Raw genomic sequence first — 15,838 nt, 5'->3', positions numbered from 1 at the left:
CTCTTATTGTTGTAGTGAAAACCGTGACTGCAATCTATACTAGAAATTACCAAAATGTCTAATCCACCGGATTCGTGGGATTCCGTGGCTGATCCAGGCCCTACTGTCAATGATGGTGACCAGGCCGCCAATGCCTTCAAAAATCTCAACGTCAATGCACGACCTTTTGTGCCTAATCCTAAGGCTAAACCTTTCGTTCCAACATTTCTCAAAGCTTCGGGTAAGGATGATTCAATTTTACTTCTCTTACTGTACTATGACCCCATTTGGATTCATAATCATTGCCCAATCACAAACTACCCGATCATGTCCAAATTCCTTGATGCTAAACTGACTTTATGTACAATCAACCGTTATAATGTTAGTCTACATCAGAATGGATGCTATTCTTAGCTTCAGAACATGATGTATTTTATGCTGGATATGCACGTTTTGTTGTTAGCGCTCATTTTGCAAAGCAATGAAAGTGAACCCCCCTAAAAAGCCATCACTTCCATCGTGACGCTACTAGTACAAGACACTCCATGGCAAAATGTCCATTGCTTTTATCCTTGCTACACCAACAAAATATCCCTTAAAGTAATCCAATCACTGTAGTCCCTAATTCATCTTTGCTCTACTACTGGCATTCAAGTCATCCTAGTCAAGAATTTCTTTTCAATTGGAAATTGTTTCAAAGCAACGATTGAAAACCATTCAATGAAGGCAGTGGGCCTGTATTAGTTATCCCAATCAATCCAATCTCAGTCGGACCCATGTGTTTTGTCAATGTGGTACTGCACCTGTTCACAGGCTTGACGGTTCAAAGACGCAGTACAGTATTCCTTTGGCTGTACTCTACGTCTGGTACCATCCATCCAGTACCGTACGGATGCTTACAGGCGTAGGATACCGTACCGGACTGGTACGCTGCCATGGACGACAGCAGCAATCTTGATGTCTGATCTTTCCTCCTCCTAAAAGTATGAATTCAATCTTTCCATATACACGGTACATTCAATTGGAGGATTAGTCTACTCTAGTTGTACACCTGCTACAAACCTTCTTCACAAATACATAGTTACTACTGCTTTGGACTATACATACTATATCGTGCTATCGCTCAGCAGGATCCTACTGCAAGACCTTTCATGAACCAACATCATGGACAACCAAATGAACTAACCATGAGTGCTATCAAAATCGTCTTGATAGTAATATACCCAATAGACAGTGTAGTATACTCTATGTCCGATAGAAAGATGAATATACAATACTACACATAGTCTACCAACACTCTAATGATGCCATTTTACATGCTATGCAACTTGTTTTGTTCCTAGGATATTATACTACAGTAGTACACCGACTTCTATTGTCTCCATCATTCCTGGCAGTATACTCTACTGTACTTATATCAATAATGCAATGTAGAACAGGCATATGAAATTGTAACAAGAGCACGTATCTACCAATGTTGCATGTAAATATAGCCTCCAATGGACAGTAATAGTTACATTATAATACTGACGGAAGTTTATTGATGGATTGTGTAGTTTATCCATTATTCATTGTGCTTCTATCTTGTGCTGTATTTGTCAATACTAAGATGAGCATTTTTTCAATTCTATTTAAAGAACCAATGCCTGTAGCTGCTGAACCGGCAGTAGACAACTCTACTGAATCCACCACAGTTGCCGATGAAGCTGTTGCATCAGACGTCAAAACGGGTTAGTGTCACTGTATATGGTTAAATTAATGCTAGATGATAAAGATGTAAGGTCATATTTGCAATGGACTTTATTGGTGGCCAATCGGAAACATAACCCAGCGATACATTAATGCCAATTACTATATTATACAAATTAGTCTACGTTTGCTGACATATCTTCTATTGCTGCATATTCTAAGGTATAATAATTGAATGGAGAATTGGATACCATAAAATGACAATACGTCCAAAGATACAGTATTAACTTAAATCTTGTCTAGCTAAATGTCGAATCCTTACTACTTCCTGCTGTTTGCTGTAATTATCAAAGATCACAATCAACAAAATAATTTTCAACCATTAATTTATCTTATATCAGTAATAGCATTTTATATTCGATCGATGAAAGAGATAGTCTTGCTTATTACTTTTGGATATCAATTCAAATTGCAATAATTATTGTTTAAAGATACTTTATAGACAATCTAAAATTCGATCAAATGTGCACCAGTAACATGATTAACTAGATACATCCATTCTTAATCGTAATGCAAACAGAACCGAATGAAGAAATTGTCCAAGATAAAGCTAAGGAAGAACCTCAAACCCAGGAACAAAAAATTGAATGCAAACCAGCGGGTAACTATGTCGCATATATGCATTGCTAATCAGTGAATCATCTACACATAAATTTGACAGCATTTAAACTAGAATAAATAGGACTGACATTATATTTGTACAGAGGAGGTATCAAAGCCTGAACCTGAAGTGAACTTAGGGCCGAAAAAAGAACATATCAATGTTATTTTTATTGGCCATGTCGGTAAGTTCAGGCTCAGTTTTGTGACTGTACTATTTAAGTAGAAAAGGTGGAATTTTGAATATAGTATGATATCTTCCATCACTTATTGCTTAGTCTTATTCTGTTTTCAATATGTGAAATGTTAATGTTCTTATTTTCAGATGCTGGCAAATCAACAATTGGAGGGCATTTATTGTAAGTTGTGTAAAATATAGCATCTAGATTAGTAAATTACATTAAAGCCTGGCTATTTCATACAATTTAATTATATTCTATGGGATATAAAGTAGTACTATTGCTCCTTATACTGTATCTTGCCGTGTAAGCTTATTATAGAGGTATCCAATCAGATAAAATTTTGTACCAAATCTTGTATCAGATTCTTAACTGGGCAAGTAGATAAAAGAACTTTGGAGAAATATGAAAAGGAGGCAAAGGAAAAAAATAGGGAAAGCTGGTAATTATATTATAATTTCTAAAAATATTTTTTGTAGCATCCAAGAACGATATTTGACATTGTATTACTCTTGATTATAATAAGGTATTTATCATGGGCACTTGATACCAATTCAGAAGAAAGAGAAAAGGTAATTTGCCGTGAATCGCACCATCCACACTGTTACATAATACAGAATGTCGCATATCTCTTTGTTACTTCTTTTCATGTACATTTGGCAACAGTTATGTATGAGTCATTTTTCTTACATTCTTTTCATAGGGAAAAACTGTAGAAGTTGGAAGAGCAACTTTCGAAACAGAGAACAAAGAATTCACTATATTAGATGCACCAGGACATAAAAGTTTTGTTCCTAACATGATAGGTGGAGCCGCACAAGCTGACATTGGTATATTAGTAATTTCTGCTCGTAAAGGCGAATTTGAGACTGGTTTCGAAAGAGGAGGCCAAACACGGTAACTTATTATCCGTTATAATAACTCCCAGAAAGAGGCTGTCGTAGCAAAAACTCGTCTAGCTAACATTTATTAATTATTAATTGTGCACTATGTATTGTAGAGAGCATGCCATGTTAGCGAAAACTGCCGGAGTAAAGCATTTGATAGTTTTAGTTAATAAAATGGATGACCCAACTGTTCAATGGTCGCAGCAACGGTTAGTGAAAGCTATAGCATTTTGTTATATATATATATATATCTTGCACATTGTGAAGATATGATTTTATCACAATCAGGTACGAAGAATGTGAAACGAAACTTATACCTTTCCTTAAAAAGGCCGGCTTTAATAAAAAATCCGGTAAATAGTCAATATTTTCAATTTACTATGTACACTTTGTATGCTAGCTAGCATTCAATTTTCTCATGTGTGTGTTAATGCATTCAATTAGATATTCACTTTATTCCCATTTCTGGCCTTACTGGTGCTAATTTACGTGATCCTGTAGATAAGCAATCTTGCACATGGTGGAGGTAGATTATTACCTGTAACAGAAAGCGTATTTCTTGTAATATGGTCATAATTATGTTTTGCTTTTTTGAATAGTGGTGACCCTTTACTGTCATACCTGAATGAGCTACCATCGATTTCAAGGCATGATGATGGCCCTGTTAAATTTCCTGTAATCGATCGCTATAAGGTAACGGCACCGTCGACGTTTAGTAGCCTTTACAGCTCCTTATAATTATAACAAAATTCAACAATTTTTAGGATATGGGAACTATCGTAATGGGTAAATTAGAATCGGGAAAATTATCAAAGGGGTCACAATTGATCTTAATGCCGAACAAGGTTAACTTTGAATGAATGATTTAAAATTAATAACACAGTCTAAGATATTACCTGAATATATTAAAAAGTTTGGACCAATTATTCAAAATGAATCAGGCATCCGTAGAAATATTACAAATATACCGTAATGATGAAGAAGAGCAAAAAGCGTACACTGGTCAGAATATTAAACTTAAACTGAAGGGAGTTGAAGAAGAGGTAAGATAAGGTCAACGTGTTGTATCTGAGAATAGAAATTACGCCAGCTTGATAGCTAAGATTTAATTGTTCAATCAGGATGTATCGCCAGGCTTCTGCCTTTGCCAGGCCGATTCTCTTTGTCATGTTGGTAAGACATTTGATGCACAGGTAAACTTTTTTATCAAGATATTTCATATCCTAGGTTGAATCGTGTTGTTATTAGAATCACAGTATTTATTTCCTGTTTTACAGATTGTAATTATAGAACACAAATCTATCATTTGTGCTGGTTACATGGCAGTGCTCCATATCCACGCATGTGTCGAAGAAGTTACTATTGTGGTAAATTTCACAGTAATTTTTTGTCATCGAATAGGAAGTGGCAATAACGCTATCAGATTGTAGTGTACCTAATGATGCTGCTGTGTCCTTTTTGTAGGCTTTACTTGGCCTCGTTGATAGGAGAACTGGCCAGAAACAAAAGGGGAAGCCAAGGTAATATCAATATGTATAGTACTCATACGCAGATTATAGCTTTTTCATGAAGAAATTGTCCATTTCAATAGATTTGTGAAACAAGATCAAATTGTTATTGCTCGCCTTCAAACAGCTGGCGTAATATGCTTAGAAACCTTTCAAGAATTTCCACAAATGGGTCGATTCACACTTCGTGATGAAGGTAAAGTAATATATTCAAAATATTTTGATACAGTGCATAAGATAAATCGCGACATTGTATAGACACGAATAAGTTTTCAATATCCTATTGTAGGCATTAGTAAATTTTATAAGGTAAACATCTAATATCAAGTGCGCTTCCTAATTATTAGGTAAAACTACTCGCAATTGGTAAAGTATTGAAACTGAAGGATGAATTTTAATCATTAAAAGCAAGACTTATTAACTTTAGTTAGTTTACTCAGTAACTAAATAGAACTACTAACGAAAAATTTTAACGGTCGCGCTTATCGTACCAAAGTGCTAATGATGTTTCGAACATCTTTACTTTGGTAAGAAATTGCTTGATGGTTAAGCACGTAACTTCTAGCACATAAAGTTTAAATATTATTTGTTTGAATTTTGAGAATATTTTCGAACTGATAGCAAATATGATATTGTAGAACTAGATCTAGGAGGAATCATAATAAGTTCTCAGGCTGTTATCGTCATTACCAGCACTTGAATAGATATGATTGGCGTGTAATGACTCAATGTGTTCGGTATTGTAATTGCAAATATTTCAGGTCATTGAACGAAAATTACGCGTATATAACATAGACTAAGTGTTGTTATACGCATCAAATATACTAGTTATCCAGTGTTACATGTATCCAGTCTATTAGTAATCTCCTTATTCATGGATCTTGAACTGCGATATGTTGGGTATTGAAGTTCTTTGATGTGATTTTTTGATACGAAAGCGAATAACTTTCTTCCAGAATTGGCACAACGTCTAGACTAATATCAACATAAAATGCTATTCTGAGCGTAATTAGCCATTGTAGTACAATTATAGAAGCTGTTTAATTCTAAATCAAGAAGTGTAGCATCATTCGAATTAGACAAATTACTGTACGAAGACTTTGCCGACATGATTTCGAAACGTAAACTATCTTACGGGTATGTCGTAAAATTTAACATTTTAAAAATTGTAAACAAGAAAATAATAACTGCTGTTGCTGCTAACTTAGATTTCCAATAATTGCTTACTTTACTAAATGGCTATAAGAGTTACGTCATTACAGACAGATGCTGTAGTGACAAGGATTTTATGTGATCGCGTTGGAACCGATATCGTATACAGTGTACAGAGCACAATGTAATGGATCGCGAACACAGCACAGACGATAATTGAAATAAATTTCTTTTCTTATTCAAAATTTGACTTTTTTTGGCTGCTTACTGCTTATGATAAATCTAGCACGTCTTAAATAACTTGGTGCCATACGCAGATATGCTTTTCTAGGGATCATGCGTGGCAATAAACTTCCAAATGTATCCTTCTGAAATCCATTAAAACTATCTTTGAAATTGTTCCGTACTTTTTTAACACCGCTTCTTTATAGGCAAAATTAAAAAGACAAGGATGTTGTTTGCTATAAATCTTCATAGAGATTAGGGCTTTATTGATAGGCTTGACTGTACCAATATCACAACTAAATATCTTTTTCTATACATTTTATTACTAGTAGAAGTTGCACAATTAGGGCGTACTCATTTCGTGTGTCAATACGATTATTACTGTAAGAAATGTTCAGCTGTTATATTAGAACAGTTCAAAGACAGCATAATTCGTTTATTAACCTTTACATTTCACGACCTTACAAGGTATTGAAATTTCGCCAAAAATTAGAATCACTGGAAATGAGAGGTTGAAATCCGTTACATATATAATCGATAAAACTATTAGCTGTAGTTGATATAGATGACAAATAATAGGAAGTAATTAACCAATCAATCACTACGATTCTACAAGAATGAGTCGCTAGATCGAGGGTCCTTCAAATTGCGAAATTGCCTCGCAAAATATATAGCCAGGAACTAAAGAGTAAATTGAAAACTTATGTTAATTTACTTATAACACGTATGATAATAGCTTAGAAGACTCGATATGTAGTTCAATAAAAATAATCGGATGGGAAAATATGTAGGCAGGTTCTAAAAAATTAAATAGCTACAGTATATTGCTACATAAGTCGATAATTTATATAGTTTCTACTTTATTAAACAACAGTATTTCATTGAAGTATGATAATTAAATATTTTATTACAATTTAATTTTTAATAATTTAAGTTTCTAAAGCGAGTTTAGGGTTAAGCTACGGCGGTAGGAAAAACTAATTAATTCAATTGTTACAGTTAAATATTTGCATTATTGAATATGATTTCTAGTATATATTGCTGTAATAAGGGATTAAATGACTTTTCAATCTAACAATTGCTTACTACTATATAAATAAAATCATTAAATCTAGAATTTATCAAGAGTACTTTTCACGTAGTAGGGCTTGTACTGTAGAGTAGCGCATTGTATACCTAGAAGTACTATTTTATATGATACATTACGTGATATTACTTACAAAGGTAAAGGAGAAAAATAATCCGACTCCACCACCGGCTTTAAGCGCTAATGCAATAGGCTCTTTAACGACATTATAGCATGTTTTACAGCTATTGTCGCAGCTCTATCAAATATGTTGTAAAAAAAAGGAATCAATAATTTTTTCAGGTTGATTTGAGAGTAAAAACTTTTTTCAACCATTGTACCGATAAATTTAATTTTAAAATAAACACTATGTAGAGACTTTTATAACAACATTACTATTATCATGAGACTATACGATAGGACTTATTTAACTCCAATTGTAGTTATAGACTAATTGCATTTGTATTTCTTAAGTATCTACTAAATTTGTTCATAGTTAATAATGCCAATCTCTACGATTGGAATCTATCACTAAAAAGTTTTCTATTTTTAAGCCATAGTTAATCACTTTATCTAACAATATTAATTAAATACAATACTAACAGACGGGCAATCAATATTGGTGCTATTGTTAAATCCACAACATTTGAGACGGTTGTGTAACGCTGTTTTGTCTTCAGGGGTAAGACCATCGTAAGCCTTACTGAGCAGATCCTTCTGTTGCTGTTGGTTCAACGCCAATGCAGCGATGGAGATTGCGAAATCGATGATAAACAGTAATGACATGAAGATCATGTACTGAGAGTAAGCAAAAGCAAGCGTTAAGGGAAAAAAGTATACAGCATGATTTTAATTGATCACAAGGGTAATGATAATGAGTTGATGGAATAACAATTTATAGAGAATAATACAAGTAACTAACTCTATCCCCAACTGTAGTGTACTGTATTACTAAATATTAGATTGAAAATAGTTTTACATGATACTGTAAAAGCCTACATTTTTTGAAGGCTACCATCTTGACTGAGCCAAACACAGGTGCACTTGTGTACTACACCAGTACAATCAGTTGCACCTACTAAATTGACCATTTATTGTATAGCAAAGCAGTAGAATTGATTTTTATGTAATTATTAGGCATAATCTATACTACCCTATTCAATGCATAATTACTGTATATGGCGTCAATCAGGCAAAAGAGTACGCATCTAGTTTTAAAGCGGGGATCTGCAAGTAGATGCAAATGTGGATAATTACGTCTATTTCAGAATGGCCGATACCAATTGGTATTCAATAAAGTATGAAGAACTGATTTGTGCGAAAAGTGTACTACAACTATTTGCAGGTACTTGCGACTACAGTACCTGCTAATATTAATTAGTAAAAGCATTTGAAAGTTTACCCAAAAAATCAGTTCTATTTTGATTCTAAGCATACAATAAGTCCTATACAATATGAGTGAATAGTAACGTATTTTTAACTTAATGGTACTTTATTTGTATTGTGATTAAGTTAAGTTAAGCTATTCAATGGTTGTTTGATCATTTGAATATCTTAACCCGTTAGCTTGAGTAGTGAGGTACGGTCAATATGTGTAGCATCAAATCAGCTATTATTCACCTTTTTACGTTAATTTTATTCTACAAGACTACTCGGATTTTTCTAAAATCTTATCTAAAATAACAGAATTGGGTTATCTACAGTAAGATTTTGACTCTGTCATTTTCCAAAGATAATTAACGTAACTTGGCTAATTTGTATCAAAATCATTCAAGAGTCATATGATGAGAAATGCATGGAGGATTTATAGCTATCATTTCCAGTCTCGTCAACAGTAAAGTAAGAATAATAACTTGGCTGTAGTGAGATTCTTGTTGTAATTCTGTACAATATCGACGTCGTTAAACTGACGAAATTATGCAGTGGGCTAAACTACATTACTACAGTAATGTGCAGTAGATACTATGGAAAAGTTGGATTATCTAGGAACATACTTATAACTTATCAAATCAAGAACAAACTGGCTATCCTGCACATAAACAAAAAGCAATGAAACGAATATTAATTGGGCATTGTACTTTCTAGCGAAACAATTGTTTCCAATGTCAAATTATCAAGTGCATTGTGGATTATTTCAAAAACATTAGTAGGAGATTTCATCATTTACTGAGTATAAAGGTTATGTCTACTAGACACGTAACGATTGCGGTCGCTAATATTGATTTTGGATACCATAAAAAGTAAAATTTGATGGTGTTTAATAGCTGCAACAAAACCAATAATGGCGATGAGGAGTAAAATGACGCCAACAGCGACTAGAGCTCCTAAAGCTGCTAAGCTTGTAAATTTTGCAACACCACGAGCATAACCCGCTACGCCTAAGATGACTAGGCCAATGATCTATATATAATTGTAGAAAGAATATTGAAAAAATCATTACATCATTTATCAATTTATATCCATTTGGATGGATCTCTTGTACAGTTCTTATTCTCTTTAGAACAAAAGTAACCATCTCATCGCTACGGTATGACACAGTATCTATGCTACCTCTAGACACAAAATGTACGGTAGAATACGCTAGTACGTCTAGTTGCTACCAATAAGAGAAAATTAACCCATCATTTTTAGAGAAGAGAAAAGAACAGCCGTTTATCAAAATTGATGTCGATACTAGGCATTTTCTCCCTAACGGAAAGCAATTCAGGAATTGTTACAACACTGACTGTATAAAATAATAATCTGCGGTATATTGCGTTACATCTAGCAAAAGTAGTTGCTGCCGTCAAAGAGAAATTAATCGATAGAGAAGAGAATTCTAGTCGTTGATCCATGGATGTCGATTTCTTCGATAGCCGGTGTTCTCTCCATTTCTAATCTCATTACGCGCTCCTACAGAAAACGATTGTCTCCAGTCTATTGGACTACTACTGTACGTCTAGTCAACTACAAGAGTGGCCTGCTAGCACGGAAGTGTAGACTGTTTTTTTACCTCTATAATGTTGCATTAGAAGAAAGCTAAGAGAAAAATGAATGTATGGCGAAGAGAGAATACTAGTGTACAATCCTATTCATCATTTCTTCTCCAGTACTGTACAGTCGGCATGTTCTCCATCGTCGAAAGCAATTATGTCATCGCTACTGTAGTAATGATGTCTAATTGATGATTATCTATGGCCTATTTGGCGACATCGCATCAAGTCGTTGCTACCATCAATCAATGCATAAAGAGTGAGAGAATCATACTGAAAGATAGAAGACGTAAAGGATAGTAGTCAATGATGGAAACTTGCTAATGTAGCCGTTATCCCCTGAATACAATCCACTTGATGATGATTGTCGCCATTCGACACCATGACTCATCGTGTTCAAATCAACACCTTTTGGTAGTTTATTAACAGCAAGAGACATTATTACGCTATCCATCATGTTGACAACCATCAATCATTAACCTCTAGTCGAAAACAACCTACCATATAGAGTACATTTAACGCTCCTAAGCTATTTCGAACGCAGCTGTAAGGGAAATTAGCCATTTTGAAATTCAGGACTGTCTCCACTTTTGCTTTGAAAAAGGAAATTGTTGCTTGCTAAAGTACTTTTATACAATGCCGCTTTGTACTGTAGAATGACAAGTATACAGTTTTTTGTAGTCGTCTATTTAACTGGTGTATTGTATGCGCTTGAATGCATGTATGATACACCCTACTATAATCACTTGTCCAATAGCACTGTACTTAGTGGACTGTACAGTACACTGTACTGTAGCCGTTGGACTTTTTCCCCTTCTGCAGTACTGACTAAATGCAGAAATGATGTCACCCCCTTGAAGGCAATGGCTAACATTACTTCTCAAGCGATTGTACGATCGGATGGCTACGACACAGAATGACCACTAAGTAACTCACTGACTAAATAAGAGTTAAAACGACTGAAACACCAATGAAAGAGACTACTACTCAGCGACAATCAATAAGTGTTGATGGCCAAAAGTACAAGCGGACTATTTTCCTACTGGATTCAACCATCATGAATGAATATTGCCTAATAAAGTGCCAGTTGCAGTCTAGAACAGATACGTCATCCATCAAAGAGTGACATTACCCGTTGGATTTTTTTCCCTTTTATCATACTGTACAGTAGAGTACAGTGCAGAAATAATGTCACCCAAGACCGTGGTGTTAACATGACCTCTCAAAGCAATTGTCCGATCGAATGACTGCGCAGAATGAGCACCGACAAACTGAATAATGTTCAGCAACTATGCTTAACAACGACTAAAACACCAATGAAAGAGACTACTACTCAGTGACTATCAATAACTGTTGATGGCCAGAAAGTGCAAGCTGAACTATCTTGCTGCTTGATTGAATATCGCCTCATAAAGTGGTAGTCATTGCAGACGCGTTCGCCCTAAAGGGTGACATTCCCTTTGGATTTTTTCACCTCGATAATAGTGTAATATACACATGTAGAGTAGTGTACAGTGCAGAAATAATGTCACCTAAGACAGTGACTCATATTACTTCTCAAGCGATTTGCGATTGTACGATCGGATGGCATACACAGAATGAGCTAAACTAACTGGATAATATGGCCAAAAGTGCAAACTGAACTATTTGGCTACTTGCTTAACCCATCCTAAATATGGCCTAATCAAGTGGCAATCATTGCAGATAGGTTTTGGCCAAATAAAGGGTGACATGACATGTTCGCTTCTCCGCTACTCTACAGTATAGTACAGTGCAGAAATAATATCACCTGAGACAGGACGAACATTACTTCTCAAGCGATTGCACGATCGGATGACATACACAGAATGAGCACTGACTAAACTAACTGAATAATATTAAGCGACTAAAATACGAATGAAAGAGACTACTACGCAAGAACTATCAGTAACCAACTGTTGATGGCCAAAAGTGTAAGCTAAGTTAGTTTGCTGCTTGATTGTACTATCCTGAAGATGGCCTCATCGAGCGGCTGCCATGACAGATACGTTGGACCTAAAGGGTGACATGATCAATTGCACAATGCTACGCGTTAGTATTGTCCACATCAGTACATACTGTACGTACTGGACGCAGTGCGGCAATTGACTTTTGCACTCGTGTCCGCGAATGACATTTTTCAGCAGTCCAATCACTCAAGTTCTACTTCCTGCTACAGCATTTCGTATGCAGTTTGTGCACTGCAATAGTTTACCACTCAATCTGCTTGAGTACTACTCTATTTGGAGTTCATGACGTTATTGAATTCCATCATACGGCAAGGCAATCAAAACTATATCAAGTGTCGCAATCAATACCCTGATGCTCTACTTTTTCTACTCTATTTACCTTGCATTCCGCTCCATTTCATCACCAGATTCAAAATCCCCCCAAAATGATAACGTCATCAAAACAAATGCGGCAGCAAAAAAGGCCAAAACTAAATCCAATCGCGGCTTGCTCATGTTGAAAATACTGTAGAAAAGTAAGCTAGACGAGCTGAAAAAGTGCCCTATCATCACTGATCGGCCATGGTGAAACTGGACTGCTGGTTCATCACTGATCGGGCCGTAGTGGAATTGGATGGTAGTTAACGCCATCAAAACAAACGCGGCAGCAAAAAAGGCCAAAACTAAATCCAATCGCTGCTTGCTCATGTTGAAAATACTGTAGAAAAGTAAGCTAGACGAGCTGAAAAAGTGCTCTATCATCACTGATCAGCCGTGGTGGAATTGGATGGTAGTTAACGCCATCAAAACAAACGCGGCAGTAAAAAAGGCCAAAACTAAATCCAATCGCTGCTTGCTCATGTTGAAAATACTGCAGAAAAGTAAGCTAGACGAGCTGAAATAGTGCCCTATCATCACTGATCGGCCATGGTGAAACTGGACTGCTGGTTCATCACTGATCGGGCCGTAGTGGAATTGGATGGTAGTTAACGTCATCAAAACAAAAAAGGCCAAAAATAAATCCAATCGCTGCTTGCTCATGTTGAAAATACTGTAGAAAAGTAAGCTAGACGAGCTGAAAAAGTGCCCTATCATCACTGATCGGCCATGGTGAAACTGGACTGCTGGTTCATCACTGATCGGGCCGTAGTGGAATTGGATGGTAGTTAACGCCATCAAAACAAACGCGGCAGCAAAAAAGGCTAAAAATAAATCCAATCGCGGCTTGCTCATGTTGAAAATACTGTAGAAAAGTAAGCTAGACGAGCTGAAATAGTGCCCTATCATCACTGATCGGCCATGGTGAAACTGGACTGCTGGTTCATCACTGATCGGGCCGTAGTGGAATTGGATGGTAGTTAACGCCATCAAAACAAACGCGGCAGCAAAAAAGGCTAAAAATAAATCCAATCGCGGCTTGCTCATGTTGAAAATACTGTAGAAAAGTAAGCTAGACGAGCTGAAATAGTGCCCTATCATCACTGATCGGCCATGGTGAAACTGGACTGCTGGTTCATCACTGATCGGGCCGTAGTGGAATTGGATGGTAGTTAACGCCATCAAAACAAATAGGGTAGCAAAAGAGGCCAAAATAAATCCAATCGCTGCTTGCTCATGTTAAAAATACTGTAGAAAAGTAAGCTAGACGAGCTGAAATAGTGTCCTATCATCACTGATCGACCGTGGTGGAATTGGATGGTAGTTAACGCCATCAAAACAAATAGGGTAGCTAAAGAGGCGAAAAATAAATCCAATCGCTGCTTGCATATGTTGAAAATACTGTAGAAAAGTAAGCTAGACGAGCTGAAATAGTGCCCTATCATCACTAATCGGCCGTGGTGGAATTGGATGGTAGTTTACGTCATCAAAACAAAAAAGGCCAAAAATAAATCAAATCGCTGCTTGCTCATGTTGAAAATACTGTAGAAAAGTAAGCTAGACGAGCTGAAATAGTGCCCTATCATCACTATTCGGCCGTGGTGGAATTGGATGGTAGTTAACGCCATCAAAACAAATAGGGTAGCAAAAGAGGAGAAAAATAAATCCAATCACTGCTTGCATATGTTGAAAATACTGTAGAAAAGTAAGCTAGACGAGCTGAAAAAGTGCCCTATGGTCACTAATCAGCCATGGCATAGTTGGACTGGTAGTTTACTTTTACTAGAAAGAACAAATGAATAGGCTAATAGACAGTAACAGGACGACATTGGATATACTGAATACTGTAGAATCAAAAATGGAAATACTTGATTGACTTATAGTAGATACTTTATTACGATTGAGGCTTTATTTCGATCATAGTATTCAATCTCAGCTCTATCTTTTCGTCAGAAAGTAATCCATATCCATCCAGTACTATATCATATATGCTTATCTTACATGTTTATGGTAGTAGATGTGATTATTTACTCAGTTCTTTAGTTCAGTACTCTAGTGCCTGCTTGTTGCAAGAATACACCTCAGAGTGTTTTGCAGGTCTTTGCTCTCAGAGGGGCTCTAGACAGAGACTTGAAGGAGAATTGAGAATTTTCTCGAATAAAAGTTCCTGCTCTAGGCTGCTTATGGTGGCGTATATCTGTGTCCTTCTCATTACTCACTGATAGGTACGTATTCGAGAGAAATGAAGCCATTCTATACAGGTTTAGTAGGCAAATATCTTAGCACTAGAACAAACCGATTAAAGAGCCTCAGTGGGGAACGTAAAAAGCCCTGTCTAATGTTGCTCTACGGACATGACTTACAATGATTATAGCACTTAAATTTGACAGTAGATATACTGTCAATCTCTCCCAATCAGAATATCATATCAATGCTGTTATAATAGTGTACACATTGTTTTTGCTCCTCTATTAAGATTGAATATCAGATCAATACAAGCCAATAAATAAAAAGAAGCAAATAGGAACAATAAAATCAGCTACAAAAAAAGAAAACAGCCTATGTTTATTCACTAATCTGACCCTCCAATGGAGACTATCATTGTAATTCTCCGTAAATATGCGGATGGCGAATTTTCTTACTCATGACATAGTGCAAGACTGTAAGTAGTACTAGTAGATTGCAGTATTTGATCCCTGCCTGCTTAAAGAAACAATACACAGAACTAAGCCGTCAATGACAGAATAAAGTCATCACTCTTCAATAAATATTGTAAATATTCAGGAAATAATCGCAACTACAGTATATGGACGTCGAATTTCCTTTATCCATGACATACAGTACGAGCACGCTGTCTAATTCGATGTGCATACGGGCCCTTATGCTGAATAATTCGATCCGCAGACTGAGATTGCCACTAGCATAGGCACAAGACTTATTTGCATCCTTCAGTACAACAATGAATACCAAGAAGCGATCTAGTCAATCGCTGTCGGGGAAATAACTAAATATCGAAGAAATCTATAGAGGTTGAATTTCCTTATCCATGACATAGGAATGCAACGCATAATTCGATCCGCTGACTGAGATCGCTACCAGTATACCACTACGTAAGTAGAAAACTTTCTCACGTTCTTCAGCACAACAATGAACAATATCAAGCAGCAAGCCGAGAA

General features: G+C 36.1%; 2 protein-coding genes across 2 annotated transcripts; one reads left to right on the top strand and one right to left on the bottom strand.

Moving 5' to 3' along the window:
• Positions 1-54: 54 nt before the first annotated feature.
• TRIADDRAFT_53763 (uncharacterized protein) lies at positions 55-5,300 on the top strand (the record flags this gene model as incomplete). The annotated part of the gene is made up of 20 exons (XM_002110085.1): positions 55-220; positions 1,617-1,709; positions 2,249-2,329; positions 2,433-2,513; positions 2,654-2,687; positions 2,872-2,949; positions 3,034-3,079; positions 3,211-3,404; positions 3,508-3,603; positions 3,683-3,747; positions 3,839-3,920; positions 3,994-4,087; positions 4,159-4,239; positions 4,336-4,437; positions 4,516-4,587; positions 4,672-4,761; positions 4,859-4,914; positions 4,986-5,098; positions 5,192-5,211; positions 5,250-5,300. 20 exons carry the CDS (start codon positions 55-57, stop codon positions 5,298-5,300), a joined length of 1,695 nt encoding a protein of 564 aa, XP_002110121.1.
• Positions 5,301-6,752: 1,452 nt separating this feature from the next.
• TRIADDRAFT_63235 (expressed hypothetical protein) lies at positions 6,753-10,881 on the bottom strand (the record flags this gene model as incomplete). Its single annotated transcript, XM_002109548.1, has 5 exons — positions 6,753-6,960; positions 7,500-7,604; positions 7,949-8,143; positions 9,578-9,745; positions 10,819-10,881. 5 exons carry the CDS (start codon positions 10,879-10,881, stop codon positions 6,889-6,891), a joined length of 603 nt encoding a protein of 200 aa, XP_002109584.1. The 3' UTR covers positions 6,753-6,888.
• Positions 10,882-15,838: the final 4,957 nt, after the last annotated feature.

The sequence above is a fragment of the Trichoplax adhaerens genome, genomic scaffold, assembly GCF_000150275.1.
Source record: "Trichoplax adhaerens TRIADscaffold_2 genomic scaffold, whole genome shotgun sequence".
Taxonomy (NCBI): domain Eukaryota; kingdom Metazoa; phylum Placozoa; class Uniplacotomia; order Trichoplacea; family Trichoplacidae; genus Trichoplax; species Trichoplax adhaerens.
The sequence above is the reverse complement of the archived record's forward strand: the minus strand, read 5'-3'. Positions and strand labels throughout refer to the sequence as shown.